At 50.7% G+C, this 26,749-nt stretch overlaps 1 protein-coding gene across 1 annotated transcript; it reads left to right on the top strand.

Moving 5' to 3' along the window:
* Positions 1–667: 667 nt before the first annotated feature.
* LOC106021754 lies at positions 668–25,262 on the top strand. Its single transcript, XM_040731945.1, has 4 exons — positions 668–727; positions 1,058–1,733; positions 20,839–21,452; positions 22,733–25,262. Exons 1-3 carry the CDS (start codon positions 668–670, stop codon positions 21,276–21,278), a joined length of 1,176 nt encoding a protein of 391 aa, XP_040587879.1. The 3' UTR covers positions 21,279–21,452; positions 22,733–25,262.
* Positions 25,263–26,749: the final 1,487 nt, after the last annotated feature.

Genomic DNA, 26,749 nt, shown 5'->3' with positions numbered 1-26,749 from the left:
CAGCTCACGGTGTATTGGGATGTGACCCGAAGGCCGGAGTGAGAAGCTCTAGAAAGCCTGAGACTATCAGTCTCTCTTACCTGGGCTAGGGTCAGGAGGGCAGCCAGAAGCCTATCTTGTTTTCAGGCTGTAGAGTTTGTCTTGACTCCTAAGAGTAGTGCTGGGGGTTCTGAATTGGGAACCAGGTCTCAGTCTGCTCCTAAGTCTCCAGTAATGTCTTCTCAGTTCTCACCATGATCCCATTTTCCACATTAGGAAACTGAGGCTCAGAGAGGCTTAGCAACAGTCAGAGCCACACAGTTAGGAAACAGTGGCTCTGAGCTCCGCATCTCTAGGACCAGAATGGGAAGCAGGGGGTCACGAGGCTCTGAAAACCTTTGACAAGTTTTTTCATGTATGCGCAAAAATCACAGTCAAGCTGTCATCAGTTTCCATTCTCACAGGCCCTTGTACCCCAGACAATAATTAACACTTTCTTGCTCCCAGCATAGCTCTAAGTGCTTGCGTAGTCCCAAATTACATTTAATCCTTCGACGTTGGTGCGCATAGCTGGGCACCACGCGTCCGTACTCGCGTCTAAGCTACGGAGAGGGGAAGGACCAAGAAGCTGTTGACGGTGGCCGGTGTGAGGGTGAGCGCTGCTGAGACGAGAGACGTCAGCAGCGGAATGCCTGTCTGTCCAGATGCCAGGCGCTCACCCGCGGCTTCCCTAAAAGCCTGGTGCTTGGTCAGCCTGATTTGGCCCCAAGATGCCAAATGGAAAACTCTTTCGCCGGCTCACAGCAGCTGGAACTACGGAGTAGTTAGAGCCAGAACCACCGACTACCAGGCGTCACTCCCCGGGGCGCCCGGATCCTGCGGCCAGTGCTGCAGGCTGGAGCCCCAGGGCACCGGGAGGAGCCAAGATCCTGGGGTGGGAGGAAAGGACTAGGGCGGCGGGCGGCACAAAGAGCTTTTTATTCAAATTTGTTTAGAGTTTCGCGAATTTGCATGAAAAATGTGTGAGAAAAGCCAGCTCCGGTGACCTCATCCGCACCTGCCATTAACGTTCAATTAGCGGCTGAATAGTGCCTGCCGACGCGACGTGCAGAGAATCCTGCCTGCCCCGCGCGGCTCGGCGGCGGGCCCGGGAGGAGGGGCGCGGCGGGGCGCGGGGCTCCGCCTGAGGCTCGGGGACGCACACCCAAGGCCTCGGCACGCTCGGTCTCTGGGGTCCCCGGAGCCCCGGGGCCCTGGAGCGCCGGGGAGTCTGGGGCGAGACGGGGCCCTGGAAGTCGGGCTCCCTAGGGTCACAGCCGAGTGCAGGCTCTCCGGGCCTCCCGGGCCGGAGGTGGCGGGCGAGTCCCGTCCCGGCTCAGACAAGCTTCCTCGCCACCTTCCGGACAAAGTGTCAAGTACAAGTTCAAGTTCAGGGGCAGGCCCCAGGAGGGAGGGGTGGGGGAGCCGTCCCCAGCTGCCTTTGTTCTCCCAGATAAGCGCTCCCACGTCCCCCTCCCGGGCGGGGCCCGACGGATACCCCCGCCCCGCCCCGCGGTGCCCCGCAGCAGCCGCCTCCTCCCGCCCGCGCCGTGGCTGTGCTGGGGTCCGGGCGACCCTGCTCAGGGCCACCGAAGGTTCTGCCGGCTCGGGCGCGGCGGGGGTCGGGGGGTGCGCAGTCCGAGCCCGTGGGAGCCTCCCCGGCCCCGCAGTCCCAGCAGCAAACTGCGCTTGGTCGGACGGATGCCGGTGCGGAGGTAAGGACCCTTGGCGGGTTCGTCTGCACCCCCTGTACCCCGCCCCACGCCGGGGCCACCTAGACAAGCAGCGTGATCACCGCGCCCTGCAAAACCACCAGGGTGGGCCTCAGGGGGGCGCGCTGCCTCTCGCGACTTCAGAGGGTGCCAGGCTTCAGGGGGGTGGGTACTGGGGTCACAGGCGCCTTGCGAAGGTTTGGGGAGAACATTGATTGGTGGTGGCCTCTTTCCCAAGGGTGGCTGGTTCACCTCCACTCCTGCATCTCTCTCTCTCTCTCTCTCTCTCTCTCTCTCTCTCTCTCTCTCTCTCTCTCTCTCTCTCTCTCTCTCTCTCTCTCTCTCTCTCTCTCTCTCTCTCTCTCTCTCTCTCTCTCTCTCTCTCTCTCTCTCTCTCTCTCTCTCTCTCTCTCTCTCTCTCCTTCTCTCTCTCCCTCCCTCTCTCTCTCTCCTCTCTCTCCCTCTCTCCCTCCCTCCCTCCTTCTCTCTCTCTCTCTCTCTCCTCTCTCTCCTTCTCTCCCTCCCTCTCTCTCTCTCCTTCTCTCTCCTTCTCTCTCCTTCTCTCCCTCCCTCTCTCTCTCTCTCTCTCTCCTTCTCTCTCCTTCTCTCTCTCCCTCTCCCTCTCTCTCCCTCTCTCCCTCCCTCCGTCCCTCCCTCCCCCCTCCTCTCTCTCTCTCTCTCTCTCTCTCTCTCTCTCTCTCTCTCTCTCTCTCTCTCTGGCTTCAGTGCACCTCAGATTTTAGCAGGAAAGGAGGGTGGGAGGGTGCGGGAACTAGAGGATAACTCCTCAGGCTCGAGTCCCCTGCGGAAGGAGGTCTGAGGCGTGCTAGAGGCTTAGCTGACAGAGGAACCAGCAGGTTTCACTCCACTACCTTCTACCCCTCTCCTCAGCACCGAACTGAAAGTTTTGTGCCAAATGGCGGTTGCTGGTGTGGCCTGAGGTGGGCTGAAACCAAGTGTCAGTGCTGTGATCTTTATTCTGCCTCTGAAACCTCCTGATTCCTGAACTCTTCAGAGTTAGGTGGTACCTTTTCCACCCCACCCTCTTCTAAACTGAAAGAGCACAGAAGGCTGCGTCAGAGCTGCCTTCCACTCCCGTCTTCTGGATTGGGCATCGTTTATGTGGCACTGCTTTACATAGCGTTCCAACATCCATGATAGCTGGTTTCTAAGTTCCCAGTAATTTGCAAGTGGGAAGCCAGAAGTGCACCGGCTTTGCTGCTCCCCTGCGATCCTTTCCTCCGTTTGGGGGTCTTCTCCCCGATCCCTCATTTATGGGACACTGCCTGGGCAAACTTTGACGAGCTCCTTGTCCGGGATACTTGCTCACAGACTTCGGTCACCTCTTCTCTCTGTCTCTTGACATCTTCGGCTGTACTGTCAATATTTTTCAGTGAGTGAAACAGTTTATGGATAGATGCATTAAAAAAAAGATACAGCATGAATTTTAAAAAGCTTCGAGGTTCGCATTTGCTTTGCTTTTAATATTACTTCATACTTCTCTTCCATAACTTTGGGGGTCTCGTTCGCAAGCAGGGACCATGGAAAGAAAGGATGAAAACGCCCTTCCAGGTGTTCTAGCAAAAAGAACGAGAAAGCTTTACAAATATTTTGTGAAGAAGTAGCCGAAGGGAACCTTTAATGCCATCCTCCTCTTCACTCCATCTGCCCAAGTATGGGGCAGCTTGGGAGAGCCAGGTGCTTGGGAGCCGCTGACAAAGTCTTAGTGTGTCCTGGAGAAGGTGACTGAAAGTGGAACCAACTTGCCTAGAATCGTTCAGCTCCACGAGGTCTGTCACCAACACTCGGTGCGTTGGTTTTTATATAATTAGACTTTTAAAAAAAGGAAAAAACAGGGTCTCTCTATGTAGCCTTGGCTGTCCTGGAAATCACTTTGTAGATCAGGCTAACCTCAAACTCACAGACATCTATCTGCCTCTGCTTCCCAAGTGTTGGTATTAAAGGAGTGTGTGACTATGCCCAGCTTGTCACCAACATGCTCATGAGAGAGGAGTCTGGGAAGAAACTTACATTCCTTAAAAAGAAAAGAAACCAAAATGGCTTTATTTATTTAATTATTCAATGAATATGGTGGTTTTGCCTGCAAGCTCATCTGTGTCTGGTGCCCTGGAAAGCCAGAAGAGGGCATCGGGTCCCCTGGGGTGGAGTTACAGACTTAGAGATGGAAGTGAACAGCCATGTGGGCGTGGGAATCAAACCCAGATCTTTTGAAAAAGCAGCCAGAACTTTTAATCATTGCATTATCTCTCTAGTACCTCAAGTGACTTTTCTTGGTTTGGAAAAAAATCTACAGAGCAGTTCTAGATTCTTTCTCATCCTCAGGGGGAACTTTGGCCTAGAGATCTCATCTACCTGGTTCTGGAGGACTGTGGCATCTTAGATGGACCTCCTCTCCCTCTCACCCCCCAGTTCATAAGTGGGTAAATAAGGGTGCACTGGGCAGCACAGTTTGCAAAGAGTGGCGTAAATCCTGCTCTGCAGAGGCGGGGACGGTGGTGTTACTGTCTGTATGTGTCTGTCTGTGCCAGAAAGGACACAGATCTTCTTCTTAGCCCCCTTTGAAGAGGAGGGAAGTGAGGAATGAAGATGTTGCCATTTGCCTCACAACTAAGAAGAGGTGCAGGAGGGTTAGACTTGTGGCTGTCAATGCTGCCAAGATTCTGACTTGTTCCAAAAGCCACTCTCTGAAGCCTCCTTTGGCTCCCTCTTTTTTACAAACCTGTCACTTCAGCAAACCTCTATTTCTTCATCTGTAAAATGGGCTTGCTGATGAGTCTCATGGACTTGCAGTGAGAGTGATGCTGTTTGACTGGGTACCTGAGACATTATAAATGAACCTATGAGCAGCAGACAGTGTCATGAATAGCAATCACCTTTAATAGCTGGTAATGTCATTGTCCTCCCACAAGAAGAATTTGACCCTCCTGGTTGGACTGTAAGTGCTTGAAGAAAACATTGGGAAGACTGGATCTGGGTCTGGGAAATGACACTACCCACAACCAAGGAAGACCCACTGATCCCCAGGGTCCTAAATACAGACACCTAGAAAGCTCAGCCCTCTAAGCAGGTTGGGAGGGGTGGGAATTGAAAGAAAGTCCTGTGAATAATTGAGAGACTTACAGACCAAGACTGAAATCTCTCAGGGGGGTAGATCTGAAACATGTTCTTTTCTTTCTTAGTCAAAAGATTGGTTAACCATCACCTCTGGATAGAAAATAAGACTAGATCCTGCTACCAAAACAAAGTCTGTCACTGCACTGGCTATCTCTGTCACCTTTTCAAAAGTTGGCATTTATTTTTTTTCTAGATTTTATTCTATGCCAGCCAGTGTTTAAGACATGGTATGAAGCAGAGAACAAAACAGAAAGACCCTTGCGCTTTGGGAGCTGGTGTGTGTGTGTGTGTGTGTGTGTGTGTGTGAGAGAGAGAGAGAGAGAGAGAGAGAGAGAGAGAGAGAGAGAGAGAGAGAGAGAGAGAGAGAGCGCAACAGCAGAGAGAACACTAGCTATGTGAGCTATAGACCTGCCTGCCTCTGAGCAGGATCCTCCATGGTGAGATGGGTTAGCTGGGATTCTCCCTCCTTTACTCATCTTTGTAAGCTGAGGACACACAGCCTTCTCTGCCTGTGGTGGTTAGGCAGGAGAGAAAGACTGAAGGGACCCCTTCTCTGACAGACATTAAGTGAAGGACACTGGGAAAATAGCTAAACGGTAGAGAAACTTACCTCTACCATAACGTGGCACATATGAGGTCCTGGGTTCCAAGCCCAGTATGAACCACAGCAAACAAGATTCAAACTAAGGCGGAGAACTAATGAGCTTTCCCATCCCAGGGAAGACTGAAATCCTAGCAGCAGTACTAGGACAGAAATAGTGATATTTTGTGGTAGAAACCAAGAGGACTGGGAAGGGAGATTACATTAACAGCTAACCACGTGTATCGACTCATTTGCGATCATGATGCCAATACTGCTATTAATCTGTATCAGCAACAAGACCATCAAAGCCCTGAGACGGAATCAAGCGGTCTACAGTTACACAGTGGGAGCTAGCACAGCTGATATGAACCCCAGGTAGCCCGGTTCCAGGGTTTGCATAAGAAACATGTGACCTAACTGCTTACCTGGGGACTGGGGACGGATTTCTCCCTAGCTGAAATCTAGAAGGTCAGTAGAACTGCGGAGATTTCTTCTGCTACTTTCTGCCACAAGTTCTTGGACTTTTTCTGTCTGTCTATCTGTCTATTTTGACGTAGAGACCCACTCTATAGCCCAGGCTATTCTCCAACTCGTAATAATCCTCCCGCCTCAGCTTCCCAGATGCTATGCTTACACACCTAGAACCCCTCCTACTTCTTTGACGTATCAATTTAGAGATGCCGGGAGCCTTCTTTTACAACTTTCTGTCTCTTGACGGATAAGGAAATGGAGTCTGGGGAAAGATTTACTTGCCTGAAGGCGTTGTCAATCGAAGTACCTGCCCTCAATGGTGGTCTTGACAGAACTCTGTTGCTCAGCAGTTGCCAGCCAGGCTGGAGCTGAATGCAAATGCCTCAGAGGGAAGAGCTTCTGTCTTGACTAGAGACTTTTCCAGGTTCAGCTGCCCACACTGCTGGGCGTCTTAAGATGATCCAGGTGGTCTTTGAGGGATTCAGAAGACCTGAGGCACCATGTGCTTAGAGAACCCAGAGCCCTCCAGAAAAATGCCCCATCCTCTTTGGAAGGAGGAATGTCGAGGCACACCTGAATTTGTAGTAAAAAATGCAGGAAACATGTTCTATGTCTCTCCACACTTGGGGGAGCCTCAGTTTCTACCTACTCTCTGAGCTTCCATTTCTCATTGGTTGAAGGAAGACTAAGGCACCTCCCTGGGGAGCTGGGCCGGTGCAGAGAGGGGGTTTAGGAGAGAAGGGTGAAGGTGCTACCAAGGGAACCGCGGATGGGAGACCCTGCTTACTCCACATCAGTAATTTTGAAAAATCAAGTTCTAGACCAGAGACTCCTCAGCCCTTCCATCACAAATTAGGACAGGACAGAAGAGGATACAGAGAGCAGGGTGGGGAAGAAGGAGGCGGGGCTGGACCTCCTCTGAGCTCTGTAGGCAGCATCCACCTGAGACTGACCTCACCCTACCCCAACCCTAGGAACTTGCTGCAGTGAGGAGGGAGCTAGGGTGGGGGCCAGCACTTTCTGTAATAGTTTCCTTTGGTTGTTAATCCGGATGCTAGCTTGAGTCAGGTTTTCTGGATTTTCCTGGTGGAGTTAGAGGCCATATCACCAACTAACCGAAACGCACAGTACTGGTGGTATAGCCAGAGTAAAGATAAAGTATTCTGCTCCACTCCAGTCACCCCCAAATCCAGACCCAACTCTCCTTGGGTGAAAGATTTCTCCCTATGCTGAATTTAGGGTCAAAGTTTACAGCACTAGTTCTGATCTCAAGAGCCATTTTTGTTCCCTGCTTTTGCATGGCAAGTCACAAGGCCTACCTAACTCATTAGACTCAGGGAGATACTTGAAGCCCCTGGGGCTGCTGTCCTTGCTCAATGAGGCTTTGCTGGAAGCCAAGAATGCCCATACAATCCTCAAAATGGTTTAGTCCAAAGCTCTCCTAGAAAAATAAATTTTGAGTAAAGGACTGGCCAGTCAACTGTGTGTGTGTGTGAGTGTGTGTGTATGTGTGAGTGAGTGTGTGTATGTGTTTGTGTATGTGTGAGTGAGTGTGTGTATGTGTTTGTGTATGTGTGAGTGAGTGTGTGTATGTGTTTGTGTATGTGTGATTGTGTCTCTGTGTGTGTATGTGTGAGTGTGTGTGTGTGTGTCTCTCTCTGTGTGTGTCTGTGTGTGTATGTGTGAGTGTGTGTGTGTATGTGTGTGTCTCTGTGTGTGTGGGGGGGCTACATCCGGTCATCTCTTTCTCTAAGAACATTAGTATATTTATTATATTGCTATGGCTTGTTTAAACTCCTAATGCGAAGGGAATCATTCGGGGTGTTGGTGCCAAGGGCTCTCCTCCTGAGGACATTTATATCCATTACACTTGCCTAAAAAGTCTTGGAAGCAGCCAGGCAGTGGTGGCAGAGGCAGGCAGATCTCTGAGTTCAAGGTCAACCTGGTCTACAGAGTGAGTTCCAAGAGCACCAGGGCTACACAGAGAAACCCTAACTCAGAAAAAAAAAGTCTTGAAAACAAAAAATTTAGAAAACTCTTGGCAGTCTAATTCTCAGCTCCTGTCTGAATTAGAGGCCAGTAGTCTTGTGACTGAGATCTGGCAGCCGGTGTCTGTGGGTCTGTCTGTAGGTCTTGATTTGTTTCTTGCACGCGTTGGTACAGGGTGTATATCCTTTTGGGTAAGAACTTCAGAGGAGTCTCAAGCTCCTCGACTTGAAAACATTTACCCAAGGCTATCGGGCCAGAAAACTGTTCTTACGGGGTTGGCGGAGCAGCTAAGCACAATGCCCACTGCATCTGGACTTCGGTGGCTTGCCTGGAAGTACCGTTATCCCCGTCCTAGTGTCCCTTTGGAGCAGGAGGTACTCAGAAAGAACTCACCCTGGAACTCTAACTCAGGCGCTAACAGGACGCTGGAGGGGAAGCGAGTCTTTCCTACAAGTCTTCTTTCTTAATCATGGTGGCAGGCTCACCGCCGGTCCTGCCCGCGGTTGATGGCTGAGCAGTTAAGGCCTTGGGCACTCAATATTCCTTCCTACTATTCTTCGCTGTGTCTCCTCTGCCTTTCCGCTGTCCAGTGGCGTTCACAATTGGGATATCGGATTTGCCTAAGAACCAGGTTTATCGTATGTCTATAATTTATTCTAAACTCGAGGTTCCAGAAAAGTCTCTAATGGATGCCAATATGTACAGTGTGCCTCAGAAAGGGAGAGCCTGTCGGGCTGTTCGCGATGGGAAATGTAAAGTCTTGCCTGGTGGTGGGTTGACATCAGTTCCCTGCCCCTCTGTTGTTTCCTAACACTCTGAAAGATTTTTCTCCCCAAAGGGAACCCAGCTTATTTGAAACCTATTTCTGATTCTGTGGGCTGGAGACAAGTTATCTTAGCAGGCTTTTCGAAACGATTTAAAACAACAGCAACAGAGAGCAATCCAGGCAGGCCCCAGGAGGATGCACACCATTGGTGTCTCCGACCTCTGGACATCACGGACACGCAGCACCTTAGCAGTCTGGGGTCTGCCCCACACAGATTGCTCGAAGCTGCCCGCGGCTGGTCTATGCCCTGTCCCGTGTCTAAGCACAGGAGAGCCTGAGCTCTGTGTCCCAGCCGGCATCCGCCAAGCTCGCTCTGCCGAGGGAGGCTACGCTGAACCTAGTGGTACTTATGGATTCCGCAGGCACGGCGAGGGCAAGACCGGGTTTGTCCCACGACCTTGGCGCCAGCAAACTGGAGAATGAGACAGACCCCAATTTTCTCCCTTTGGAGTTGAAACAAAACCTGAAAGCCCGAGCTTGTCAGCACCGCCAGAGGTGGCGCCTCAGCGGCGGGTGCCTGAAAGGTTCCCAGGCCTGGGTTCCACGTCCCGTCCTAGTTGATCAGTTAGTTAGCTGGTTAGCCAATAGTTAACTCCCAGGCGACATTTGTGTAAACTCAAGGCCAGATCCCACGAGCCTCAGCGGCCTCCAGCTCCAGAGCTGCTCGGCTGGGCTCCCAGAGGAGGGTCTGAGGGAAATTCCTAGTAATTAGAGGGGAGGTTTTCCCGGGGCGCCCCTCTGTGATGTGGCCTTGGCTCCAGAAGAGGAACAAAGGGCTAAGGTGCTTGCGCTCGGCGCGCCCTCCGGGCCCGTGAGCTCCGCATCCCGCCCCCTCTCCGTGCCGCAGCGGCCGCGGGCTTTGTGCGCTGGGGCAGCGCGCCGAGCTGCACCTGCCCGGCTTTAAGTACCTTGGCTAGGCAACGCGGGCGGCTGTTCTAATCGCCATCTCCAAAGTACCTGCTCATGAATAAACACCAGCCCCATTTGTCAGGTACTTAGCGCTCATTGTGAAAGGGAAATTGGTCCTTTTCTGAAAGTGTCTATCCTCAACCCATCTGCACAGTCCTGGTTTGGTTGCAGAAATTCCCTCCACCCTCCACACACACACACACACACACACACACACACACACACACACACACACACACACACACACCACGAGGCTCCTCCAAGCTAAAACAAACTCGCTTTTCTTCCGGTAAGTGCGTGATTGAGCCGCGACAATAGGCCGAGAGGAGGAGGCCGCTGGGTCAATAGCCTGCGTCTCTCCCATTGATAGGAAAAGTCAGCACCGTTCTGCGTCTGCCATAGGGGCTTTGCAAGTCGTACTTGAATAAACCTGCAGACACGTTGCCCCATGGGTTCCCCGGACACTGAGCAAACTATTGAAACCAGGGATCTAAGATGTCTGATATACATTCCTGCCAACTTTGGTACTGTCATATCCCCCACTTTCTCCCGCTTGGGCGTCATATTTTGAACTGGCTCTTAAGTCTTGGGCATTTATGATGGAGAATAGGAGGATCGAGATAACACAATTTGCAAACACCCAGGCCACTTGCAGGGGGTGGGTGGCACTTCCAGGAACCCGGCTGCACCGAATAGGTAAGTAGGCTAGCATCTCGCAACTAAGGGTTGCACAGAGGTGGGAAGGGATAGCCTGCCCTGCCGATACATACGTTCGTGCTTGCCTCCCAGGGGGCATAAAAGCTGAGGCGAACAATTATGCATTTTAGGTTCCCACGAAGGCAGGACAGTAAACCGCAAGGAGCCCGTTGGAGTCCTGGGGGTGCACTTCTTTCTACCCATACATTCTTGCCTCTGCTTTCTGTTTGCCTGTCCCCAGAACTCTTCCCAGGGTGGAATTCGTCCTGAAGCATGGGGATTTTCCAAACCTACAGACAACCACCAGCAGCTCTGAAAATGAAAGTGTTTGCTAAGTGAAGGTTTCTCTGAATGAGCGGAGGGAAGTGGCTTTGTCTTAGTTCCACCCTCCTAATTTCGTTCTGTGTTTACAAACACCAGCCCAGAGCCTTTACACCAAGCCCAGCTGTGCGGCTCAGCCCCTGCCTGGCTCATGGAGGTGACCACACGGGATTCCAGAGTCTGAATGGTCTGTTCAGATACGCAAGCGCAAATCGGGGGTTCATAGAATTCTCCCTTTACACTCTCCCTTTGCACACCCAGTTTCCAGATCCCCGCCACCAAGCATTAGGAAGGACTCTAGGGTTTCTGCAGTTCTGTGGGTTGTTCCATCAGAGATGAGCTGACTTAGGTCGGGGAAAATCTGCCCATGAACCAGATGCCTAGGCCAGGTGAGAGAGGAGCCTGCTGCAGGCTCCTCCAGGTAAACCCGTGACTGTCCTGGAGTCCTTGGCTGGTCCCAGACTTCCTTCCACCGGGGTACAGAGACCAGACTTTCCAGATCCTCTCCAGTCCTGGCCAAAGAAACAAAGCCTGCATAGCAGAAACTCTAATCAAACACAGCCACTTCTTTGATGAATATTCTAGAAAACAACACGTTCTTGTTTCTCTTTGTCATTAGCAAGAGGCAGTTGATAGGGCGGGCCATTGGAGTGAGGACTAATACAGAAAGAATAAATGATTTTAGGAGATAGGCTTAAAAGTAGGAATGTCTCAAAAAATCTCTGATGCCCACCTTGGGGGTTCACGATTTGAACTCCACAGGACCCCTTACTTATTCAGAGGAGACTCCTGGAGTCCTGGGGAGGCCTCTGGAACCGGAATTACTTGACCTGATGTGCTAGTGTTTGTGGGAGTTTGTGCACTTCTTTACAAACCCATGGGTTTTGCTGCAGGAACTAAGTGGCTTCCCTTCCAGGGCAAGAGATCGGCTGTGCCTCAGATCATAGCAGGACACTAAGAGGTTTAAGACCACACTTTCTCCCTCCAGTGCTCAAGTTTTCGCTTTCCGTGTCAAATCTTCGGAGTACCTTCTTGCTGTCCCTTGAGGATCCAGCCCCGCTCCCCCCAAAGGCCTGGGTATGGAGCAGATCCAGTGGGAACAGGACAGAGGACAGCTTCAGATCTGGTTACTCCACCTAGTAGGGCAGCCAGGTCACAGGCCCGGTGCCACTACTGGGGAAACTTGGCACACATGGAGGAGCCCCTCCTCCCATCTTGGATTCAGGTCATACAGAAAAGGCCTGGAGCAGATGTCCTGCCTGCGCTCAAACCACTACCCTCCTCACAGCTCTACAACGCAGTATCTCCTTCCCACTGGCCCTATCTTGGGCCCAGGCCTGTTGTAGCCAAGAGGGCCAAGAAAGAAGCTCTGGCTTGCAGAGGCTCTCTCGTGCTGCCCGGGGAGCAACTGGGGCACCAGAACACGATATGGCATGCGGTGCTGGTACTTAACCTCTAAACGGGAGTAACTTGTTTCCCTGAAAGGATCGAGCCTACATCCATCCAACCTCTAGCCGTTTGCCCTTGGTTACCAGGCCCCTGCTCTGGCTGCATGATGCCCACGTGGCTCTTACTGCAGCTGGAGATACGGGCAGGGAGGAGCCTCACCTGTAGTGCAGGGGATGCCCTCATTCTCCACAGCCAGTTAGCACAGGCCTTGCCGGCAGAGAGAACTGGCTGTGGTCTCCCTCGTCCCTAGTTCACCACCCAAGGGCAGGCTTCTGCAAGCTTCTGAGCCCGGCACCTCTCAGCCTGTGGTGGATAAGAAGTAGGATCTTGCTCCTACTAGAGCTTTCCCATACATTCTTTGGCTGTCTGGATCGTCTCTGAACACACCAGAAATCAACAGCCAGAGCCAGCTCCATGTGCTCACGCTACACCCAACCCTGGCCGTGATGTGATGCCCTCTGTATCTTCACCCATTAGCAGTCTGTGTGGGGTGGAGGAGATAGGGTGTTTCTAGAAGCCCTTACAGACAAGCTGCTGCAGTTCCCCTCCCCACTACCGTTTAGTTTCGTGGTCTTGGTTCCACTACGTCTGTGCAGTTTCCTAGTTCCTCTCCCAGCGGAGCAGAGAACGCAGTTGCATAGATTTCACTGTTTGGACTCTCGGGTGAGGTCCGCCGTTGCATACGCTCGAGCGGCGTCCTCCAGAGGTCCGCCGGCAGAGGGCGCCCTGGGAGAGGAAAGGAGCGGGGTTGAATGCCTTTCCTGGGTCCCTGGCGCCACACTGTGGGACTCGATGATTCACAGCCACACCTGTCATCGCTGTATCCCAAACTGGCAGTCTCTTGGACAAAGCTACCGAAGCAGGCCTGAAGGTGGGTGGGAAGGAGGCGTCCCCGCCTACAGCAGGAAGGATGCGGGCTACTGCTCCACAGACGATCTTTTTATAGCCACGTGAACACTGAAGGGAGTCATTGTTAGGCATGCTGTGGAGGTGTGTGCGTGCCAGCAGTGTGTGCAGAAGCAGGGGAAAGGGGCAGAAGGTATAATCCCTGAGATGGCTCCTAATTCTTCTGAGCTGGCCGAGTTTGCCTAGAACATTTAGTTCAAAGGATCTTTCGCCTTTGGGGGCGGAGGCAGGGTTTCACTAAGTAGCCCAGGCAGGTCTTGAACTACTGATCCTCCTGCCTCACCCTCCCTAGGGCCGGGGTTACAGGTATGTACTCCACAACCAACTTGAGCGTTCCCTTTAATGGCAGGAAACTGAGGCACAGAGATTGCAATAGATTTATCCATGGCAGGAAACTGAGGCACAGAGATTGCGATAGATTTATCCAAGGTCCAGCAGCAATTATAAACAGCATAGTGTTGACTCGGCTGAGGCTGGTAAAGAGCTTCCGAGTCACATATGAAGGGTGCATGCGTGCATGCGTGCGTGCGTGCGTGCGTGTGGTGTGTGTGTGTGCGCGTGCGTGTCTCGGAGGTAACAAATGCCCCCTGGAGAAGAACTCCGTCTTATGCATGAACGTCTGTGAAGGACTCTGGGTATCTCATCTGGTGGCTAACACCTGTAATGCTACTTACTATTGCAGAGACCGAAGAAGGAGAATTGCGAATTTGAGGCCAGCCTGGACTACGTAGTGAGTTCCAGACTAGCCTGGGCTACAGGCTGAGACCTCCCCCCCCTATTGAAAGCGAAGAAGGAAGGAGAAAAATGTGTGTGCATGTGCGTGTGCACGCTGTGTTTGCTTATGGAAGGCACATATGTCTGTATGTTGTATGAAGATGTGTTTGTGCCTATGGAATTGTGCATTTGTTGAGGGCTGCGTGTAAAAGGTGTAGAATAATAAAGGGATATTTGTGTCGAGGTGGCGTGTTCATGTGTAAAGGGATGGCTGTGACTTGGGAATAGCTATTTCTTCAGACAGTGTGTGTGATACGTTTCTATACCTGGTCATCTCCTACCCACTGACCCCCCCACTTTCTGTTTTCCCTGCTCCTTCAGATGAGCCCCGGAGCACACTCATCCCTGAGCCCCGAAGAGAGGGTGGGAGGGTGGAGGGGTGCTGGCTCCAGGGTGTGGCTGTGTCCCAAAGCCCAGCAGGCTCCAAGGGTTGCAATTAGGCAAAGCTTCTGGTCTGCAGAGGGAGGAGGAGGATTATGGCAAATTCATTTCTGTTTTCCAACCCAGTAAGCCTGCAGCATGTCCCTGATGTTAGCATGAGAATGAGCCAGGGCTCTGCGAGCCCCTCCCCACCCGACCTGCTGACCCCTGTCCCCCCACGTGAATAGCAGGACTCACGGCCTGGACAGCCTCCCCAACCAGTGCCTGCAAAGCCACAGCTCCTACTCAGGGTAATTTAATATATTTTAAGCCCCCGGCGGCTTTATTTTCCCTCCTTTTTGAGTTTGTTTTAGGCATTCACAGCTCTCACCCCGTCATTAGACTGCCTTATTTGACGGATGGAAGGAGCTGCTATGAGACCACAGCCCTTTGTATCCCCCACATAAGCTGGGCTTCCCCGTAATTAGAATGGTATTCCCAGCCATTGAGGCCTTTCATGAGGCGGAACAAAAACTCCCCGAGATGAATATCCCCCAACTCTTGGCCCCCTGGATGGAAAAGGGACTGTGAGTTAAAGGGACTCCTTAGGGAAGGTAGTCTGTGACCAGGGACATCTGAGATCCTGCCAGGAGCAGAAATTTAGAGGCCACAGGGAGTGGGCTCCAGACAAAGGCTGGTCAGGGTTTTCCCCAGGTGCTTGGCCAGCCCCAGAACCTGCTCGTCTTTGTGGCAGAGGACCCGTACGTACCCATGGGACTGTGGGTGTGGTAGTTAGCAAGAGTGGACACGCAACTGCACAGCCATCCACAACTTTACATTTAAACACACAAATACACCACACAAGTTACTTTCACAAGTCTTAGATTATATTGCAAATACACATATGTGCATGCATGTTTGCACACATGCTTGCTCAGGACAGGACCACACTGCCACAAACCAGGTTGGGAAAGAGTTGTAAATGTGCATACATGTCACATGCACTGTCCTCCAGGCATAGAACTGAATTGTGGTGTGTCTTGTCTGTGTACACACATGCACATGCACACACACAGACTCACGCACTGACACCCAGATCTTCTGTGGCAATGGAGTATTAACCAGTTCATGTGACCGGAAGTGATTCCATCTTTTCCTCCCAAGGATGCAGACTTGCTTCTGGCCTCCTTTCTAAACCTATGATTATCCTGTGTTCAAATACAGATTGACATGCACATATGTGCATGGATTTGTGCACATTGTCTGCTCATACTGACACAGGAAAGTACTATGGAACGCTATGGAACCAAAATGCTGTCACATTTCCAGGGTAGATTTCATGACCCCAGACTTGCGAGAATACCTTAAAAAAAAGGAAAATACTAGGTGGGTTGGGTTTTTCTCTGGGTCTCAGATTTTCTGTGCATTTGGGAAGAGGAAACCTCTTTTGGGGCATTTGCACTGGTCCAGAATTTAGGAATAAATGGCAGGTATGTGACTATCTGGCCAGTCAGTAGCTTTGCTGCAGGAGAAGCTCAGGGAGGATCTTTATCCTGGTAAAAACAGGTTTCTAAGGGGCACCCAGGAGAAGCACTTCCAGAGAGAAACAATAAATGCCCCGTTTCTGTGAGGATTAAAAAAAAGATGGGGTGATCACGAGTCATGGATCCTGTGGGCGGCTTCTTAGTCTGCGTCAGATCCTATGCACAGGGCTTGGGATACGGTGGTGAGTGATGCCCACTATTAGTATACAGTTATAACACAAGATGCCGAGAAAGACCGGGGCCATGAGAAAACCCGTACAACGCATCTCTGGCTTCCACACTGGAGTGGACCTTTTAGTAGCCTGTGTCCAGCTCACAGCTGTGGTACCTTGGAAGTTCCCATGTGACATGAAGGATGGATTAACTGTTCTCCGAGTGTCTCCCCACTCCATGTGTGTGTCCATAGCTTTCGCACAGCAGTACCCTTTCCTACAGGGGACCCACCCGCACCACAGCACTCTGGCCCAAGCCAGAGCTGGATGCAGCTCACCATGGCGGTGAGGGCACTGCCGGGGCCCACTCACATCCCCAGGACCAGAGAGAGGCTGATGATCCTGCTGTGGTAGAGCGTACCAATGAGAAGTGGGCCAGCCAACTGCCCGTTTATTGTTATTTTAATCTTTACCTATGTGCATGTGGTTGTGTGTGGGCATGTGCATGTGAACACGTATGTGCATGTGAACACAGGCGCCAACAGATGTGAGAAGAGGTCCCCTTGATATGCAGTTACAGATGGTTGTGAGACACTGGACAGGTCCTCAATAAGACTAGTATGCACTCTTAACCACCTCTCCACCCCCCATTTGCAAGCTTTGTAAACCTGATCTTCTCTTGGAAATGTGTGTGACCTTATCATGCTATAACTGCTGATAGCACAAAGTGTCACTGAAACCTCAGCATCTCTATGAATAAAACACTCCTCTATTTCTCTTTGTAGAAAAAAATTACAAAGGCTTATTTAGAGAATAAAGGATATTTTGAAGCTACTTCTAATGTGCTTCCTGTTATTTTTAGAAATGTATTTATTTTTAGTGCATTGGTGTCTTGCATGTATGTCTGTGTGAGGGTGTCAGATACCCTAGACTTGGAGTTACAGACTGCTGTGAGATGCCATGTGGGTGCTGGGAATTGAACCTGGGCCCTTTGGAAGTGCAGTCAGTGCTCTTTTTTTTTTTTAAGATTTTATTTATTTATTATGAATACAACATCTTGCCTCTATGTATGTCTGCAAGCCAGGAAAGGGCACCAGATCTCATTACAGATGGTTGTGAGCCACCATGTGGTTGCTGGGAATTGAACTCATGACCTCTGGAAGAGCAGTCAGTGCTCTTAACCTCTGAGCCATCTCTCCAGCCCGCAGTCAGTGCTCTTAACAATTGAGCCATCTCTCTGACCCTGTGTTTTCTTAATTATTTAATTTAATTTAATGCTGTATAGCCTTGGTTGACCTAGAACTTACTGTGTAGATCAGGCTACTCTCAAACTTGCAAGCAATCTGTCTCTTGTGTGTTGGGGTTACATGTAGGCATGTGACACCATGCCAGGCTCTTGTTTCTGTGTTTATTTATTTTGAGACAGGGTTTCTCTGTGTAGTCCTGGATGTCCTAGAACTCACTCTGTAGACCAGGCTGGACTCAAACTCACGGAGATCCACCTGCCTCTGCTTCCCAAAAGGCAAGCACCACCACCATCTGGCTTCTTGTTTTTATTTTTGTCACAATGTTCCTTGGTATAATACAAGGATTGGGGTCTTGGCTCTGGAAATTATCCAGGTTTAAACCTTTTCCCAATTTTGTGTGACCCTAGGTACTGAATTTTAGGACCTGGGTGTCTTTAGCTTTAAAGTGGGGATGGTAACAGTGCCACCCGATGTGATGGTTGTGAGGGTTAAATGTGCTGATATACAGACTCCAAAAAGGTCACATATACAGTAAGTGCCCAATTAGTGTTAGCTGTGACACTTAATATTAGAGTTCTCCTTGAGTATGTATTGGGCTAATCAGAGCACCTTTTAATTTTAGTCTTTGCATTCATGACAAAGTTGCATGAAAATAAGATCTTGGCAGCCTCTCATGGGTTACTTGGTGAGAGCCTGGAATGGGGTGGGGAGACAATTACAGGCAGAGAGTCCCTTGAAGTTAAAATATAATTTCAGGGATGGATTGTGACTCTGCTGTAGAGCACCTGCCTGACATGTGTGATACTCTGGGTTATATTACTAGAATATAATAGATGATAATGATGATGATAAGGAAGAAGAGAGAAAGAAAGGGAAAGAAAAATGAAGGGAGGGAGAAAGGGAGGGGGAGGGAGGGAGAGAGGAAGGGAGACAGACAGACAAACACACCAACAAGCTTTCTGCGTTGGCTCAGGTTGTTACCATGGGAGCCAGCAGGGGGACCCCAGGGCACCAGAGCATGCAGGCGCCAGGAAGAGACAGAAAAGTAGAGGTGACCCAGCACCTACTGTGTGCTGTGTATCTGAAGGAAGGCAGGAAGTTGGGGACTCCGGTGACAAAGTGAGTTGCCTAGGATAACCGCAGAAGCCAGACTTCCTTAGCTAGAGGGGCCTTTTCCCTGCAGAAGTCTGGCCCCAGGCCACCCTGTGTCGTTGGTGGTGACTTGCTCTTCGCAGAAGGCACAGTCTCTTCATAGAGCCCCAGGGCTGGCTCAGAGCAGGCACACACTGCCACTCCTCCACACTGCCATAACTGTCCCCACACCAGGTGAAAACCACGCCCAGTCTGCCTCCCTTACACACCTCTGCAGAGTCCCAACTCCAGCACTGTCAAGGTTGCCACGTGGGATGTGGCCTTGCCGGTGGACAGCAGAGAGAAGAGCTAATCCAGGACTCTGGTATGTACATCTGCCAAAACCAGGGCGGCTATATGTGTGCATATAATAGCTGTTTTCATAGATATTTTTAAATACCAGAGCACCTGACAGTCCATCATTTCAGCTAATTAAAAATCAGTTGCCTCTCAGCTTCTAAAAATGCCAGAATTAGAAAGACGTGGAAGGTCAAAAGATGGTAGACTTTTTTCTTTTCCCGGCCCCAGAGCAGACAGGAACAGCCCAGGCAGTGTGTGGTCTGGTGTCAGGATCTGGGAGGAAGACAATCCAAAGGGTCCTGTGTGCAAAGGCGGAGGGGTCACACAATACAGTGTGGTTCCTGCTCCAACACTGTGGGAAAGCCTTCTCAGACCTCTTCACTCTCAACCCCATCTCCCACTATTGTCCAGCAGGACTCAGAGTCTCACTCCTGCCCTCTCAGATGCTCAAGCATATGTGGGTTGCAGTCCCCCAAGCTCTACGTTTCCAGCTGGGTTGTTTAACTTCTTCTACCCATTGAGTCAAAGTGCCAGCCAGTCAGAAGATGCAGGCTCCTTGTGGGAGGCTGTCTAGACGCTATGGTGGATGCATTGCTGGAGTTTTGTTTTATTTAATTCTCCCTCACCAGAGAAGTCATTCTCCTGGTCCTTGGGTGAAGGAGCCAATGTTTCTGGGACAGTGAGTAAAAGTTTTTGGTAGTTCCCTAGGCCTCTTTAGAGACCAGGCAAGCATGGTGGTGCAATGTCTGTAAATCCCAGAACTTGTAACAGCTGAGACAGGAGTTCCAGGTCAGTCTGGCCTACGTAATGAAACCCTATCTCAAAATGTTAACAACAACAAAAGTTCCTGGGGGTGACAAGGGGCATCTGTGGTGACTGGCTGAAGGCTGGGTAGGACAGTGGACTTCCAGGCTCTGCTCTTCCCAGCTGTAGAATGGATTGGCCTCTTTTACAGATGAGGATTGTTTTTCCATCAGCACCGTGGCTGCACCTGAATCTGCTGTTGTTTCAGCAGTGATCGCAGCTCCTCAGCTGCTGGTCCACTTCTCAGGCAGTGACTCAGCGGTCCGCTGGATCTACCCCCTGCCACTGGGGTGAAAACCTGTTAGCTCAGAGAGGCTGAGCACCTAGCAGACCTGGCTTCTCAGAAAGAGGACTCCTTCTACTCCACCAAACCAAAAAAGACTGCCACACTCGAAGTCCCTCCCTCCTACTTCCTGTGTAACGCTCTATCCATCTTCCGGACTCCCTCTGACTCTCTATGATTACTTTCTGTCAGTTAGTTGCTGGCTCCGCCTCCTGACCCAAGGTTGATTTCATTTAATTAATGCAAATGCAAACTCAGAATTCACAGTGTTATCGAATAGCTCACAACAAGAAATGATTGCTTGGGGGCTCAGCAGAAGTCAGAAGGGTCCAGAGAAATTCAGGGAAATAGGTTGGATGGGGGCTGGAAAAAGATTCTACTAGGTGTGTTCTTGGAGAAACTGTTCCCAAGAGAGCCTGTTGTCTGGCTCTGTGACCAGTGGGTCATTTCTGGTTCCCTTCTGGGAGGGACTTGGTTGTCTCCTATTTTAAAAGTAGAGAAACTAAGATTGAGATCATCAAAGAAAAAAACAACTTCACTGAGTGATGGAGGCAAGAGAGAAAGTTTCACCAGATGTGAGGCCTTCACAGTCACACCAAGAGTCCTTGGCCTGGGCACGGCCTTATTTGTGTATTCACCCACTGTCCCTTAAGGATAGGGTAGTTCCAAAGTGGCGACCTGATCAGTCTCAGGGACTTCAGGACAAAGTGAGTGCTAGCACCCAGCCAGGCACAAGAAAGCACCAGGGAAATGGACAGAGAGGATGTGCTGGCCAGGGAGTCAGTCCGTGTGGGGCCAGGGAGTCAGTCAGTGTGCTGGCCAGGGAGTCAGTCCGTGTGCTGGCCAGGGAGTCAGCGTGCTGGTCAGGGAGTCAGTTCGTGTGCTGGCCAGGGAGTCAGTCCGTGTGCTGGCCAGAGAGTCAGTCAGTGTGCTGGCTAGAGAGTCAGTCAGTGTGCTGGCCAGAGAGCCAGTCAGTGTGCTGGCCAGAGAGTCAGTGTGCTGGCCAGAGGGTCAGTGTGTTGGCCAAGGAGTCAGTGTGCTGGCTAGTGAATAAGTCAGTGTGCTGGCCAGAGAGTCAGTGTGAACCTGGGCATTGACAGAGAACTCTTGGTTTGCAGCAGGCTTAATACTGTTGCTCAAATGTTGTCTAATGATGGCTCCCAGAGGCAGCTGGAGGGAAATGGCTAAAACTGGGGTCTCATGCTTGCTCTCTTTTCTCTCTCCACAGGGAAGCTGAGAGAAAGCATGTCTTTGGAGCCTGGAAACCTGGAGGTCATTTCTGAGCATGAAATCCCGAAAGTCTTAAGCTTTAAAGTCTTAAAACCCTGCTCTCAGCACCCGGTACAGAAGGTTCCAGAGAAGAAACTAAATGGGCTCTTCAGTTCCAGAGCCCCAGTGGCACCATCCAAACTTGGAAAAGGAATTGCGTTGATCGGCAGAGAAGTAATTTCATCAAAACTAGGCTGCATGCAGGAGAGGCCACGGGCGAAGAATGCAGGACTGCATTCCACAGAGGCACGGCCGTACTGCAGGGAGGGTGTGGCCACTCGTGTGTGGGGCACCGAGACTGTCCGGTTCTCTAGGAGATGTGCCACGCAGCGGTGCAGGGCAGAAAGTCCTCCACTCGCCCGTTCCCATAGGCTGCTGCAGACTCGGCGTTGTTTTTAATTCTCCAGCCTTGGGAGTGAACCATTTAGTTCAGAGGCCTTGGCCTTGTGCCCTCCCGCACCCCACGGCATCCCTGATTCCCAAGGTGCGGACCTTGTGTGGGCTCGCAGAGGTCTTCGGAGGCTGTGCCCAGTGGTTTTCTTCACTTTAGAAGGCAGCAAATGTGTTTTAAAGGTGAGGAGTTTCCAGAAGGAGGATGCCAAGGCTCAATCCCCAAGATGGCCAGCTCCACTGGACTTGGAAGGCTTGACTAGTGGGTTTCAGATCACAGCACTGTACTCCTCCAGCGGGATGAGAGCTGTTCTTTTAGTGGTGCTGAAAGTCGGGCCAGCACTGCCCTCCCGTAGGTGTAGGTCGGTTGTCAACAGGCCATCTGTAGCTCAGCCACCACCCTCCTTCTGCTTAAAGACACAGGCTAAATAATTCACTATTGTCTGGGAACAAATCCCGGCAGCCGCCTAATCGATCTCGTTGCTTCCAGTTGCCCTCCACTGTTTCTCCACGCAGACATGGAGTGGTCTTTTCTCCCTCTCTGTTGACTTTAATTTTAAAAAATTATTTTTATTTCATTTTTTCCGAGACAGGGTTTCTCTGTGTAGGCCTGGCTGTCCTGGAACTCACTCTGTAGATCAGACTGGACTTGAACTCAGAGGTCCGCCTGCCTCAACCTCCTGAGTGCTGGAATTAAAGGTGTGTGGCACCATGGCTGGCTGTTTAACTATATTAACTATATATATAGTTATATATATATATACATATATATATATAATCTTAACGTGTAGGATATCTTTCTTGCATGTATGTCTAGTGCACAAGGAGGCCAGATGAGGGCCCTGAACCCTCTGGAACTGGAATTACAGACGTTGTCGACACCATGTAGATGCTAGGAATGAAACCCCTATTTTTCCTGGAAGATCAGCCAGTACTCTTAATCACTGAGCTGTCTCTCCAGCCCCTCTGCTTTTTAGATATGGTCTCGAGTAACCCAGGCTGAGGCTGGCCTTCTGATCCTGTTGCCTCTACCTTCCAATAGCTGGGATTAATGAATGCCATACCTTGTCCAAAGTGTGTGTCCTCACGCTTGTCCTGCCCCAGGTAACAAGCCACGCAGCCATTATGCTGCCGCGCTGCGCCACCGGCACTGGAACGGCTCCTTCTTCCCCTACAGCCCCTTCTTCCCTTTCTTTCTTTTTCTTCTCTCTTTTCTTTTTCTGAGACAAAGTCTCAGTTTGCAGTCCAGGCTGGACCAGAACTTCCTATGCAATCTGAGATAGTTTAGAGTCTGCAATCCTCCTGCTTGTGCCTCACAAGCGCTTGGTTTACAGGTATGGGCTGCCACACCCTAAAATCCGTCTACAGTCTTCCTATCATTCACAATAAAGCAAAGTTCTAGCCACAGTCAAGAGACCCCTTCTCTCTGTCAATATCTAACGCCTGTTTCCTCTCACCGGCAGGATGGAGCCACTGCCAAGCCCTGGCTTATTCTGGTATATCTTGAAGAGAGAGTCGTTAAGACCTGACAAGGAAGCTCACACCTTTAATTCCAGCACTCAGGAGGCAGAGGCAGGCAAATCTTGGAGTTCAAGCCAAGTCTGGTCTACAGAGTGAGTTCTAGGACAGTCTGGGCCTCACAGAGAAACCCTGTCTTAAAGAGCAAAAACAAACAGAAAGAGCCACCCGGCAAGGGCATCGAGGTGAGCTGTGAGAGGAGCCGTGGAGCCAAGGATGTCTGTGGTAGTGTTTGTTGTCTAGACCTCAGCATCATCTTGCTTCCAGAGCCACATCATGGCAAAGGTGACAGGCAGGCTCTGGCTGCATTGAGGACTGCTGAACGGACCTGGTACGGCTCCTCAGGTCCTTCTGCCCTCTGGCACTCGTGACACTCCTTGTCTCAAGCGAGGAAACATGTCACAGATGTGAAGGGAGTGGCCCCAGGTCACACAGCTGGAGAGTCACCACTCCAGCTCCGAAGAAACGTGTGAGACCACTGACTGTACCTCCAGCCGAGGCTGATCCTGGAACCTGACGGCCTGGGTGCAATCCCAACTCTGCCAGGTGCCGACAGCCTCTCACCAGAAAGAGGCAGAGAGTGGTGACAATGGTCCACCCGGCTAGCATCGCTGTGGAGACTGAAGGAGAGAATTGTGTGACGGACTTGGCATTGTGCTGCTGTTATCTCTACTGTTCTCGCTGCTCTACGTCTGAGCTCCTCCCCTGACCATGGCGGGCAAGTCCAGAGGGTGGAGAGAAAGGCCGAGAATCTCGGGCCTCATCATCCTCCAAGTGCAGGGGCAGAGAGGGCCAGGGACAGAGGAGGGGGCCGCGTGACTGCCTGGGCTGCTGAGCAATTTACTGGAGGAGCTCATTTGGCAACTCTGATTCCAAGTTAATTAAAGATGGCCACCGGGGGTCATTGCCATGGTAACAATTAGGCCAGAAAGAAGCCTCATTAAGGTGCGGTTTTAACTAGGCCAGACGTTTTTAACCTAAGATCTCTGGGAAAGGGAACTAGCTCGACTCCCTTCTCTCCTCGTTCTCATCCATTTCCAGGTGGCTCTGGCTGAGGAAGAAGGCAGAGGGTGAGTCCTGGGCTGAGCCCCTCTGAGTCCCAGCAGGCCGACAGGTTTCTCTGGGACACTCACCCTGTCTCTGGAAGGACCTGGTGGGCAGAGGGTGGAGGCTGGGAGGCCAGGGCAGCCAGAGAGGAAGGGGATTTTGTTCAGAGTGGCACAGGAATCTTTTTCCGTAATTCGGACGTGTGGACTCATCACCCATTCTGCTTCCCAAATTGAGTGGGGTGAGGGGTGCAGAGGATGAGAGGCTGAGACACATGAAGCTAATTCTTCTGTGCTGAACTGAGAAAGGGTGAAAGCTTAAAGCCTGTCTCAGTGCACAGCATTGCAATGTGTTTGAGCCAGGCATGGTGGTACCCGTCTCATGTCTCAGCACTGAGGCAGGAGGATCACAGCGACACCCAGGCCAGCCTTGGCCGCATAGTGAGACCCCGTTTCACAGCAACACCCAGGCCAGCCTCGGCTGCACAGTGAGACCCCGTTTCACAGCAAAACCCAGGCCAGCCTCGGCTGCACAGTGAGACCCGTTTCACAGAAACACCCAGGCCAGCCTCGGCCGCACAGTGAGACCCTGTTTCACAGGGGTGGGGTGGGGTTGTGGGGACGGAGACTGGTGAGATGGTTCAGCCGTTAATATGCTGCTCTTGCAGCAGATCTGCCCGGGCTTGGTTCCCAAACCCACATGGCAATTACAATGCCCATAACTCCAATTCCAGGGGACCTGGTGCCATTTTCTTCTGATCTCTATGGGCACCATACATGCCTACAGTGCATTTGCATACATGCAGGTGAAATTCTCATACACATAAAATAATGCTCTCATCCACTGAGAGATGGCTCAGTGGATGAGAGCATTGGCTGCTCTTCCAGAGGACCTGGGTTTAATTCCTATCTGGCACTCACAATGGTCTTTAACTCTAGTTCTCCTACCTTCTGCTGGCCTCCACAGACACTGCTGGGTTGTGATGCACAGGCATTCACAGAGGCCAAACATCAATGCACATAACAATAAGTAGGTAAATATTTTTAAAACTTAAGGGGTTGGTGGAATTGGCTAAATCCATAAAGAGCTTTCCATATAAGCATGAGGACCTGAGTTAGGGTCTGTAGACCCATGTAAGAAGTCAGGTGTGTTGATGGACATCTGTAATCCCAGGTGTACTGATGGACATCTGTAATCCCAGGTGTGCTGATAGACATCTGTAATCCCAGGTGTGCTGATGGACATCTGTAATCCCAGGTGTGTTGATGGACATCTGCAATCCCAGGTGTGTTGATGGACATCTGTAATCCCAGGTGTGTTGATGGACATCTGTAATCCCAGGTGTGTTGATGGACATCAATCCCAATGCTGGGTAGACAGACAGATACAGCTCTGAAGCTCACTAACCAATAAATATAACTGAACCCATGTCAATGAGAGACCCTTTCTCAAAGGTAAAGTGGAGGAGCCAGAGAGGTGATTCACCAGTTAAGAGCATTTGTTACTCTTCCAGAGGACTGGAGTTTGGTTCCCATCACCCATACAAAGGCTTACAACCATCCATAATTCCAGTTCCATGGGATCCAGTGCCCTCTTCTGACCTCCATGGACACAAAGCATGCATGTGGTACACATGCATACATTCGGGCAAACCACAGACACATGTAAAATAAAAACAAGCAACTCTTTAAAATTAAACAAAGCGGCAGGGGGGCTGGGTCTAGAGAGATGGCTCAGCACTTAAGAGCACTAACTGCTTTTCCAGAGAAACCCGGTTCAATTCCCAGCGTCCACATGGCAGCTCACAACTGTCTGCAATTCCAAGATCCAACACCCTCACACAGACCTATGTGTAGGCAAAACACAAGTGCACATACAATAAAAATAAATATTTTTTAAAAACTAAATGAAGCCAGGTGTTGGTGGTGCATGCCTTTAATCCCAGCACTCAGGAGGCAGAGGCAGGCAGATCTCTGTGAGTTTGAGGCCATCCTGGTCTACAAAGCGAGTTCCAGGAAATCCTCCAAAACAATACAGAGAAACCCTGCCTCGAAAAAACAAAAACAAACAAACAAAAAAACTAAATGAAATGGGGAGCAGCTAAGGAGGACACTTGGCTTTGGCCTCTCTCTACATGTATGTGTTCAATGTGCACCTGAATGTGTACATGAATTCACCCAAGAACACATGTATGTCACACACCACACACAAAGAAATAATATGTGTGTTTCTTATTCTCATAGCAATATAAACATATTGATGAAAATGAGAAGTCCCAGGACAGCACAAACGGAGACTGTCCCCTGCTGTACCCCACCTCAGACATAATGTCTGTTGACGTTTTCCATGTCATAATTAAGCACAGGCTACAGGGAGCTGTATTCAAAGAAGGGAGAAGGGGACATGGACTTTGGCGTTTGTGCCCGTTTTTACTGTTTGTACTTTATCAGAAAAATGTCAAATAAACCGCAGGGAAAATACAAACTAATGCAACACTCCTCTATGTAAGGAATGTATCACACATTCTTTTTCTACAGAAATAGGGGTCGCATTGTGCCTACGATTTTGAAACCTGAATTTATCATGTCAAGATAACAAGATGTCTTGAATGCTTTTCCAGGATGCTGCAACTTATCTTTTTTTTTTAAGCACATTGCAAACTATTCAAACTGCAAAGGCAAGATCAGACAATCAAGTTTCCTACCTGAGCCTCCCTGTCCTTTGCTCCCCTCTACAGAGGCACCTGGAGGGTCCATTTCTTTCTAGTTCCTCCCCTCCTTTTAGACCAAGCTGGCCTTGAACCCACAAATAGCTGAAGGTGGCAATGAACCTCTGATCCACCCACCTCCACCTCCAGAGTGCTGATATTACACGTGTCCGACTATGCCCGATTTTGTGCCATGTAGGAGGCCCAG

Source organism: Mesocricetus auratus, unplaced genomic scaffold (assembly GCF_017639785.1).
Source record: "Mesocricetus auratus isolate SY011 unplaced genomic scaffold, BCM_Maur_2.0 Super-Scaffold_4256, whole genome shotgun sequence".
In the NCBI taxonomy this organism is placed as follows: Eukaryota; Metazoa; Chordata; class Mammalia; order Rodentia; family Cricetidae; genus Mesocricetus; species Mesocricetus auratus.
The sequence above is the reverse complement of the archived record's forward strand: the minus strand, read 5'-3'. Positions and strand labels throughout refer to the sequence as shown.